Source organism: Perna viridis, chromosome 7 (assembly GCF_037379345.1).
Source record: "Perna viridis isolate PV_CMFRI_1.1 ecotype Kerala chromosome 7, ASM3737934v1, whole genome shotgun sequence".
In the NCBI taxonomy this organism is placed as follows: Eukaryota; Metazoa; Mollusca; class Bivalvia; order Mytilida; family Mytilidae; genus Perna; species Perna viridis.
Genome location: NC_142451.1, coordinates 29,863,607 through 29,875,566, shown reverse-complemented (window position 1 = coordinate 29,875,566; position 11,960 = coordinate 29,863,607). Strand labels below are relative to the sequence as shown.

General features: G+C 33.8%; 1 protein-coding gene across 7 annotated transcripts in view; it reads right to left on the bottom strand.

The window, feature by feature from the left end:
• Positions 1–4: 4 nt before the first annotated feature.
• LOC148612212 (uncharacterized) overlaps positions 5–11,960 on the bottom strand; it is a 71,017-nt gene continuing 59,061 nt past the window's right edge. For 6 of the 7 annotated variants that reach the window (XM_088593446.1, XM_088593447.1, XM_088593448.1 and 3 more), the window contains 5 exons: positions 6,984–7,139; positions 6,342–6,476; positions 3,656–3,844; positions 1,434–1,509; positions 5–898 (listed from right to left, as the gene is read on the bottom strand). In XM_088593446.1, coding sequence (XP_088449572.1) covers positions 763–898; positions 1,434–1,509; positions 3,656–3,844; positions 6,342–6,476; positions 6,984–7,139 — 692 coding nt within the window. In that variant the 3' untranslated portion in view covers positions 5–762. The remainder of the gene's footprint in view (positions 899–1,433; positions 1,510–3,655; positions 3,845–6,341; positions 6,477–6,983; positions 7,140–11,960) is intronic. The other variant, XM_088593451.1, reaches the window with a different exon arrangement.

The following is an 11,960-nucleotide window of genomic DNA, read 5'->3' as shown; positions in this document are numbered from 1 at the left end:
ATAGTTAATTTCTAACGTTTTAATAATACAAATGTACATTAAAGGACATCTTTCAACTCTTATTACGGAATGCCCTTCCTCTCTTTATCACAAGCGATTATTATCAAATTCAGTATCACACTTTCAATAGATGTTCTGGTCATAACGTAAAGTGCTCACATGTCTCTTCCCGCGCAGCTCATGATTGTTCATATTTTTCTCCTTTCTACTCCACGTTGAAGTGTTTCACTGCTGGCTTTATTTCAATGAAATAGTCTGTAATATTTTTCAGTTCTTCTGAGAATTCTGAACCATGCAGCAAAACGAATTTCACGTTTAAGTAGCAATAGTTAATTAACTCACTGAATCTGGAAAAACCTTGACCCACCCTAGTTCAAAAAAGGTCAGAAGAATTCGGTAACCAAATAATTATCTCGATTCAGTTCCATACACATATACCTTCGAATACAATTCAATTTAAGGAGGTAGAATTAGGGTATGGGACATAACTCAGTGATATGTTTGGTTCATGTTCAATTTCATCAAAGCATATCAAGCTTTCATTTGAAACAGAATAAAATCTAAGTTGCTTTGATGCTTACATGAGACTATTGTAAAATGTTGAATACAAACGTTCGTATTTTGTGTCCCTTACCCTAGGTCTACCGTCTTAAGTCCTCGGCACCTTAAAACAACGTCAACTGCCTTGGTACAGTCATACACCTTTTTTACCGATTTTACTCCATACCAGTCTTTGTTTTATCAAGTGATATAACATAATGGCTATAAAGCCAAAGTTACTTCAAGACTACGTCTGCTACCTCGAGTTTCACATTCATCAGCCTGATGGGAAGGTGTTGACGGTGGGCTACTCAAAATTCTTGTTTCTGTAGCAGCGTACCCAGATCGTCTGTATTTCCTAAATGCAAAAAAAATGTTAAGTATCAATCCATATGAACATGCAGACATTACCAATGATAGAGGTGATTCATTGAGTTAGAAAAGACTTTTATAACGGTAGAACGGTTCTATTTTTCCCATTTTTAAAACAAAATGCATGTTATAAGCAAAATAATGTTAAAGACTGGAATAAACTGAAGCTTGTGAAGCATTCGGTATATATGAAGCAACAGTAATTCGTTTTCTTAAAAAACAAGAAAAAACTTTCGATTCAACTTTTTCATCGAGTAGACACTTTCAAGTCGAAGCTTATGACAAAATGAACTTCGAAGAAATATTCGGGAGTTTTAATAATTAATCGAATCCATTCTGATTACAAGTAACTATATCTTCCGTGAAGTTATCTTGTTTTGTGGACAACAGCTTACCAGAACACGTGCAGCCAATACATATTTTTCTTCATTCAATTCTTTTTAATCATAAATGTTATTAAGTGTCTATAAATATGCATTCGTTACCATAACCTAGTGTTTGCTTGCATAATGGAATTCTACCTGCTTATATAAAATGCTGCAACTCCTATGATAATTACGAGACCAATTGCACAAGGAATCACAATTACAGAAATATCTGAAGAGAAAAAATACAATATCGACAATTCTTAAATATAACATTTATGATCAAATTTGCAAATTAACAAAATAGATATGTTTACAGGGGGTAGATCTAAACTATAACAAATCATTGGAACGTTTGTATTCAGTATTTTACATCAATCTCATGTAAGCATCGAAGTAACTTGGACTGATTTCATTCTGTTTCAAATGAAAGCTTGATAGGCTAAGGTGAAATAGAATATGATACAAACATGTCACAGATTTCAAGAGTTATGTCCCTTACCCTAGGTCTACCTCCTTGATGAGATGTAAACTGAAAGGTGCTCTCTGTTATATTTGTTCCATGATAAAAGTGACCGTGATTATGATATGTTATACAAAATACCGATATTTGTAATTATGTAAGCCAATGATACTGTATTACTGGTTGAAACGCTTGATGGGATGCAGAACACAATTGATATTTTTTAACAAGACTGTAATTATTGGAAATAAGATATTAACAGAAGTCTAAGATTATGATATTCTCCAAACGGAAATGTAATTTAAGTTAGATGAAAATGAAGAAATGATTGATTCCTTTTCCTTCCTATGAGTATTTTGAAGTACAATAGCAACTTTTCTGACACCAAACAAAAGTTAAATAATGAAGTGCAAATAGCTTCATTTTTTTTATTAATACAAATAATAGAAATCAAAACATCCCAGCTGATTTCCGACTAAAACTTTTCAATTAAACTCATCTTATTTATTATTTGGAAACGTCGTGTGCTGTCGTGTTAGTGCATTCAGATAGATATACATTTTATTTCTTTTGAAATCTTTAAGTAAATTTTGGCCCTATGTTAATTTTTATAGCATAGTTTATTGCGTTGTGATATCAAGTTCAAATTACATGGGTTTGATGGGTTTCGATACCTTAATCTAATTTTGTCAATTTTGGATATTTGTCCACTATTATCTGCTACGTTTACAAGATTATACTTAGTTAAAGTGGACGAGTTCAGAGTACTTAAATATGTGTCGCGGAACTGCATTCTTGTTGCTAGATTATTACCCCATATAATCACTTGTAATATGGCGGGTGCCGCTGGCGGAGCAGGACATGCTTACCCTTCCGGAGCACCTGATGTCACTCCCGATGTTTGGTTGGGAGTTTATATTGTTAGTGCTTTAGTTTTTTTTTTTTTTTTTTTTTTTGAGTTACGTCACTTTTCCCTTACCTTCAGATTTTATGTTGAATCTTTTTTATTCGGTTCGCTACATTACGTTTGTAGATCGTCTCTGTTTCATGCGTTCATGTTTAGGCTATGTTTTGGATCTTGTCGTATTTGAATCATCCCACTGCTGACGCTTCGGTACTTTACATGATAATGACGTGCGGAAACTGATTATCACAGGAAAATATGCACACAATTTGAAACGCTAATACATGGAACTTACGGCTTAAAAAATATAAGGTTGCACTATACCACTGGGATTTAGGTGCACTGTTTCGTACACAAAACTGACCCGGTCTAAATTTGAAAAACTTAAAAAAATAAAAGTTGAAATTGTTTTTCTACAATAATACCATGCAAACTTCTTACTTTTTCTGGCAGTTTTTTTTAAGTGCCTGATATTTTATAAAACTATTTTTTGACAATCAATTTTGGGAAGGCGCCCAAAATTCGTTATGAAAACTGATGAATATTTTTATTATGTTACCATGGCTACAGATTTTCATAACATAATAGAAAACAATATCTATCTTTTTATGGATCTCCATAATGTAAGGTTTTCAAAACAAATGTTGGATTTGCTTGTTTAAGTGTCTCAATATAGTTTTATTTCCACAAATTGTCATAAAGTTATCTGCAGTGACCTATCTATATAGTATAACCTAAATTATACTTTAAGATACTCAACACTTGAAATTAAACGACAAAAAAAAAGCAACAACAACGATTAAAATAGCAACTAACTATGGTTACCTCAGACAATCACACAAAAAAAATAAGCAGCAAAGCTTCTATATAAATAGAAAGAATGGAAGGTTTAATTAATGTAATCTTGAAAACAGAAAAAAATGACACCAAAGGTAAGTTGAAAGGAAACGAATAGCTTCGCAAACAAATAAAGTATTAGAAACATTTTAACTCAAAAATCAATGACGTTACCGGGCTTTGGAGTCGATGCAGTGCTGTTTGACGTTGTAAACAGGGTAGCATCTGGGTTTTGAGTTGGTTCAGTGTAATGAACTGATGTTATCGCACTGCTATCAGAAGACGGGTTAGAGCCGGTTGTAGGAGTTGTTGGTGTCTTTGGGTTTGTTGGAGATTTTGTTCGTGGAACAGGAATACTTGTATCTGATTCCAAAAAGAAGTGTTCAACTTAAATCAGTGTACGTATTTCTTTACTTCTCATATCAGAAAAGTACCCATACACATTAACTATTGCCATTTAAATCGGTTCACGTGTTGTCTTATTTGTGCATTTCAATTGAAATGAAGAAGTGGACAACGTTAAAAGTAGCTACGAAAGTGCGACAGATAACATATTACGTACTTGTAATTTTGTTAGAAATCTTGAGTCACTGATAGATTATGGCAGCAGATTGAAATTAGCTACAGCTAAATGTAGCTGATTCCCGTTGGTTAAAAAAACATGTTGAGCCTTTTATATTTGTTTCTATTTATGGTAAAATAGACAATCATCAAACGAAATTATCTTTTTCTTTCTTTTCTTTTTGTTTTTTTCAGAAGCTTATAACTTCTTAACATTTCGTACAACACTATAAATACTTCTACATGTTGTGAAAATCATTAAATGAAAATTAGTTTCGTGGCATTTCTTTCTCATTTTCTTTCTTTTATAGAGTCTAGCGATCCGTAAAACGTAGATTCTACCAATCATGCAGTACACCAGTAAACAGTGAACATTAGAGAAAACTGTACACACCCAACACAAAGCTAAAGTATTCATATCGACTTACGAATTCAATCTCAACATACGTACTAGCAAACAAGCATTTCGTCAATATAGTTTGAACTACATGATTTGGAGGAAAACTATTAGCTAATGAACAAACAAGGGGCACTTTTCATTATATAATAGTGTAATTCAACATATCGTTCCACATATTCTTGACAGCAACAAGCTCTAAGAGAGAGCACTATTCTGTTTATGCAAATAATTATACCTATAGACTGAGCAACTTAAGAAAAACACCTTAAAGTTTGCTAAAATTATGTGCAATTATCACTTGTTTTTACATCTTTATAACCCACCAATACACTGAGGCATTTCAATTTTTTATCTCTCTTTTAGTCCGTACATTCGTCTCTTTGATTTTTCATCCTTATAAGCTCACCTGGCCTAAGGCCATGTGAGCTATTGTCATCATTTGGCGTCCGTCGTCGTTAATGTTTTAAAGAAATATCCTCTGAAACTACTCAGTGGATTATAACCAAACATGGTCATTGGCATCCTTATGGTATCTACTTTAAAAACTATGTCGATTATATAGATCAAGTGTGAAACATGGCCGCTGTTGCAGGGGTCAAGTCACCAATTTATACATATATCTCAAAAGCTACAAAAGATATTGGAAAATAAAAGTGGCCTTCTTTCTTCAGCTTGAAGAGCTCTACACGAGTCTCCAATGGGTCAAAATTCTTGTTAGAGTCATTGTCCTAGGAAGGCAAAATGAATTTTTATTTTTTGCACTTTTCAGCCAATTTCTTGAAAAATGTAATGGACAGAAAAAAAATGTCAATTTATCAAATGATCCTTATGATAAGGCCTACAAAAGTGTCGAGTTCAAAGTTATCGGACGACTCCTTGTTAGAATTACAGCCCTTAAAGGGCAAAAATTGATCCAGTTGAGCGATTCAGGCTACTGTGAGCCTCTATTTTTCATTAAACGTGGATCCATGCGCATAGTTATATGATTCTATTTTTATTCACATCTTTTCATATCTTTTATCGGAAAGGAACAAATGTGGCTTAAGTAATATTGATATAGCATTTTGTTGAACTATAAAAATAATGAAATGAAATGTTTTGGTCAAATTTCAAATACATCTACAGTCATCATCGTCTGGGCGATCTATGCACCGTATTAGTAGCAACAGGTTTGTCTGATGCGCTCTAATTTTGATTTTATAAGCATATCTTTAAGAATGAAAAGCCTATGTTTAAATCGAGTCAAATAAATGTATGGTAATTTATCTTTCAAGGCGTATGGAAATAGAAGGGGCAATAGGGTTATTTTTTTGATAAAATATTTGATGACCATTTAAAAATACAGGAGCGGGTCCAGGATGTCAGGTAAAGGGCGTAAATATAATTAAATGCCGAGCGTAGCAAGGCAAGAATTGTTTTAGGGTACAATTTCTGAAAATTCAAGATTCCATGCAGAAAATTTACCATTTTTACGTGATAAACGCCCGGCACGCCAGTTCTTGGAGCCGCGACTGAATTAAGAATATAATCATGGAATGATGATTCTATAGTTGTTATCCCAAGAATGGGATACTTTAGTCACTTTGAAATATCTTATCGAAAGTGAATGCAGTTAATAGTTTGTCACCAGTGAATACATCAAGAATTTTCCTAAACTGCTATATAAGAATTCTCTCGAATTAAGAAAAGGGAGATTACTCTTATTGTTCAATCATGGGGTAACAGGTGTTTGTAGCAAGTCGTGTTAACTGCGGAACAGTCTACTTAATGAACATGCCTCGTGCACACTCCCGGCGGAAAATTCTTTTAATTTGTTTAACCTTAAGCCCTACGTCGCGGAAGCGTGTTCTACACAAGCTCATCGACTATATCGCAGTTAAGATGAAATTTATGTTTTACCTTTTCCGTCAGTCTCATCAGCCTGAATGTGACATTGTAATGAACGATGGCGGGACGAACAATTAACATGATTGATTGAGTAATGTCCGTTCTCAGCCGACAGTACAGCACATCTTGTAGCAAACAATGGTAATCCTTAAATAGAATTTTGAATAAAAAATAACAATATTAATTAGGTTTGAACATTTCACACGTTAAGGCTTGATCAATCGAGTACGTTCTTTATTACTATCGGTGTTCTTCTCCTTTTTTTCTATTCTGCCTTGCACGTCAGGTTGGGTCTTGAATTTTTCTATATCTGCATTTGTCCGTTTTATCTTGTTTTTTGTTTTGTTAATTTGTTTTTCTCTTCGTTTCGAATTGTTTTGTTTTGTTTTGTTCGTTTTTTTTCTGTTCATATGACGGACTTGTCTGTTCAATTGCTGTTAATACTGAGGGGGTTTTTAACGTCCTTAACTACCCTATCGGGTCTCGCACGGACGAGTCAATTGCTGTTTTATTTTCCCTCATATATGACTTATCATTTAATTATGTTCTATAAATAGTGTTCTATTATTCCGATCGATAATTCATCATAGCTGCCGATCAGTGAATCTGATCTTTCACTATTTTACTTTGCCGGATTCTTAAACTGCATCTTACTTTCATCAGATCCATAATCATAATAGGTCATCCCATCTAACCAATATCGAAAATGTGTTCCAGGCGTTTGGACATCCCATAATTTGGCCAATTGTGATGACATTGCTAAACAATGTTTAGTTGCATTGCTCCAAGACAAGTTTGAGTTTCTGATCCCTGAAATCAACAATAGAAATCAAGATGATTAAAAAATGACAATTACACCTTTCTTAAAATTGAATTAAAAAAATTAAATTAGCGATTTCTTTCTTCGGATATACCACCTAATTAGCATTTCTGATCACAAATAGTTGCAGTTGAGGATATTCAGCTGATGTTGAATAACATTTTGACCTACATACCAAATTCTGTACAATGGCAGTACATGAATCTGTTGTTATGCTGCAACAAAACACCTCAGACTATGCATATTAATATTGGTATACCTTAAAAGTAAAAGCAAGAAAACTATGATTAGCGCAAGAGTAACCAAGGGAACCAAGGTTATAGGGCAATCAAAAGAATGTAATCCAGGGACAAAGACCAGACATAGAAAACAGACATACTCAACAAAGAACATAAAGTAACTAAAATCATACATACAAAATAACAAAAGCAAATGAGCAACTCGGACTCCACTAAAAACTGGGAGCATGGACCAGGTGCATCGGTAGGGTAAGCGTCCTCTGCTTTTCTAGAAACATCCGCCGAGTTGCTCATAAAAAGTCAAGTCCGGGGAAAGACAAATGAAGAAAGGAAAACTATAACCCGTTGAATAAATCAGTCTTCATGGCACATATGGATACACTATAACGATCCACGCGTTCATGATGACGACCATAAAACTTCTGTAGTGATGACTTCAATCTTGTAGCAACATGGATATTCATAGCACACAGTCCCATTGGTTTGCTCAGGATTAACATGTAACGTGAGTCTTACTACTGCTTTGCAAAATGATGCCCAGGACTGAAGACTAGAAAAGAAAAAAAACAAACAAACAGATAAGATCTGCTGAAAAAAAATGCACTCAACTAGAAATCCATCTCTGTGGACCCCATCGAGGCAATTAAGCCAAATATACAAAATGGATTTTGGAAAAGCTTACCAACTCAAAATTTTCAGTTTTCAGCAAATCAAAACCCCACATCGAAAGACAAAAAGTTACATCCCTGACAAGAGTTAGTCACCGACGAATATGGAATTAGACATTGAGGTCAAAGTTCAAGGTCATAGGCCACTATCTATGTAACGCAAGATATCTTCCTTGATGATCTACCCACATGCCAAATATCAAAACCCCACATCAAAAGACAAAAAATAACAGCCCGGACACAATTTTGTCACCAAAAAAAGGAACTTGACCTTGATGTCAAAGTTCAAGGTCATAGGCCATTATCCATAGTTCGCGATACACCGTCCTTGGATGATCTACCCAGATGCCAAATATCAAAACACTACATGAAATACACACAGTTGGTGCTTTTGTGGGGGAGGGGGCATCATAGATTAATTAGTTGCCCTTGGGATGAAGGTACTTTAGGCAATATCATTGTCCTTTTTGGTAATCAATTAATCATGATAATGATCGCTACAAATTTCAAGCAAATATGTATGATAATTATTAAACATCCATTATATCGAATCCATAAAACGTTTGCAGTATTGATTACATGCTACAGTATTCAAACTTTTGAATTCGTAAAAATGGCCATGCAATAGGTTGAGCAATATTAAGTTCTCAGAAGATTTAAGCGTTAATTTTTGTAAGCAACAGGCAAAATAGGAACAATCAGAAACATGCAAGTAATGCCCAAATAATCTGACAGTATAATTTCACTCAAGGATGCTTTCTCTATTTGAGAAGACCATTAATCACCGGATTTGTTCTGAAATTTGTCAACAGAATGTTAGAAAAATGATTTTTTTACGGAGTTATCTGCCTATGAAATGTAAATTTTCAGTGCATTTCAATGAAATTAAAACACAATTTATCAAAATGATATGAAAATCTTGTCATTTTTTCGTGATTCTGATGGCGCAAACAGTCAAATTTAAAGTTGAGAATAGTGGGTATTTCCATACCATGTTTCACTCAATGCCTGATTCTTACAGTGACTGACACTTAAAAAAACAATGAATGCGTCGAGAAACATCAACAAATGGATTGACAACCGTAGTAGAAGGGGTGATATATGTCTTGTTCTGAATGAGTTTGGGGTTTCCAGTACAGAATATTTAACAAAAAGTCATGAACTTGGGGTTCAGATGCATTGAGGACCCATTAATTTTGTATTTGAAACTCATTATGGTTAAAACGGGCAATTTCAAAATTCTCGTCAAGGCTCGTAGATGTATGAATTTACTGGTTTCATACGTTTCACAGTACATGTTACAATCCAGTATCCACCATGCTCTGTCACTGGTGTACATAACGTACAAGGTACATTTTTTAACGTCACAGAGTTACTATAATAGGAACAACGTCGCCGTTGTTCCCTACCTGTCGGCAGAGTGTATTTTGTTCTGTGTTCCAGGAAGAATTTTGTAAGTTTGTTAAAATATTAGAAAATATATCGTTTTAGTCTAAAACCGATCAAGCATTTAAAGCAAGTGTAATGGTCATTGAATGTTTGTGTTGAATTATATATGAAGATTAAAGATAAGGTGTTTGCTAAAGAACGCGGCGCTTGAAAACAAATTGTACAACTTTTGAACATATGTATACTAACAAATATATATCCTCAGCTTGAGTATTCAAATGTTTCTATTGTTCTACCCAAACGCTTTAATGATAATATTACTATATTCTTTTTGACAGTTTCAGAAATGGCACGAACAGGGAGACAAACGAGAAGTTTCAATATCATAAGAAGAGGTCCGTTTGGATGCTTGGAAATTATCTAAGGAAGCCATGTTAGAAGCCAGACATATGAAAAAAGGAGAAGTCAGCAGAAAGGGTAAGGAGAATACCGAATGGGGATAATGTATTAGGACAAAATCACCAAGTACAATTAATCATTTCATGACAATCCTTTTGGCTCTTTCAAAGCACTAATTTTTAAACATTTCTAAAAGATATTTACACATTGATGCTTGGGTATTGAGAGATATTGCAATGTACTGAGCGCACTTGTAAGTACATGTAGCCGACTTAATTATTCATTTCATTTTCTAAATCAATATAAAGGCATTTCTCTCAAAAGCACCCTTGTATAGACCCCTGGATATTGACGGAAATACATTGTAATTTTAATACCACATAAATGATTTCTGTCATCAACATTATATACTTATTTTGTTATATACTTACTTTAAACCGAATCCGTTACTATCACTAAACCAAAGAGGGAATACTTTTGAATCATCACAGACAGAATTGAAATATATGTATAAGGTTTGTACTAATGATAACGTTTAAAACATGTTTGCTCTGGTAGTAAGCGAAGTCAAACTCATGGTGCAGAGAGTGTTTTGAATCAATAATATCTGCATATTTCAGATGCCTCAAAATCTGAATAAATTATATAGAATTAATAGACTAAGCATTGGATAATGCATGTAAATAATCTGCATAATTATCATGAAAGACTACTCCAGAACAGGAACTTGTCTAGCAAAACCCATCATAAATTTGATTGCTGTATAATAATATACATTTCATGATGTTTCGATGTCATTCCTAATGAATTCCTCACCACAGTAGGTGAGATTGTATACCAACTTCTAACCTTTCCAGTTTGAATGGGTAAGGAAGCTGGTGTATTTGGCTTTTAAAATTTCCATGAGAACAATATCAATGCATGATTTCAAGCTGATCAATCAAAAGAAGATGAAATGATCGATGACGATATAAGACATTTGTGTAGAGATGTAATCGTAGTCGCTGCCTGTGAGGTAGAAGTAGAAGAAGGGGAGAATACTTATAAAAGAAATGAGAACATTCAAATAGCTTCTGATGATAAAAAGATTAAGTTGGGAAAAAAGCTTAATTTTTGCTAATTCAATAAATGAATTTTAAAGCAAAACGAAAAATATTTAGGTACAGTACATTAAAGTTATGTGCACTTCATAAAAAAATCCGAGCAACACAATAGTTTATTACAAGAAACGTCACTTTAACAAAATATAACACGGAGCGGAGTGTATTCGATTTTCTGAAGACAGGTTATTTGGATACGTGTCATTGGTCCTTCAATCAACCCTTTTTTGTTTTCTTATAGATCCTTTACAACACCACGAAAGATGAGATGACGATGTTTTGTACCAAGACACGCCCATGTGTTGAGCAGAACTTAGAGGTTGGTTGACTGCATTCTTTGGCGTTGGCGTTTGGTTATTTACCTTTATTCGCTGTTTTTCCGGTTTTAAAAAAATGCTGTCGAATTACATATCTAACCCCATGCTCATTTTGATTCGAATCCAGAATTGCGCGAAAGTAGACTGGTCAACAAAATCTTCATATAAAAACGGTGCGAAAATTTCCCGATTTACAAGAAGCGAAAATTGTTTTTGAATTGCGGCGAATAAATGCATGATATGGAGTTTATTTTTTCTAATATTGTCAGCTTTCAGCTTCGTACATCCTCGAATTTAGTTCCGAAAAAAAATTGAGAAATCTTCATTCAATAACCATTTAAAATTTACAACAGAACCAACCAAAGATGAAATGAAGCTGATTAAGAAATTAGAAAGGAAAAAGAAAAAAGAAGAAACTGAACTACGAAAATATCAGGAGAAAACGGCCAAAATGTACATCAAAATGGTAAATAAGAAATACAAAGAAAGAAACGAAATAAATGCAAAGGCGTCGAAACAAGAAATTAAAGACGCGGTTAAAAAAAAGGGGAAAAAAAGAGAAGAGATAAATATCAATAGGGAAAAGAAAACAGTGAAAGATTGCAAAGGTAAAACCTATATTTATAGTGATATAATTACATTTTTAAATAGCAGTCTTTGTAAGAATCATGCAAATTCTGTAATATGTATAAGATATAC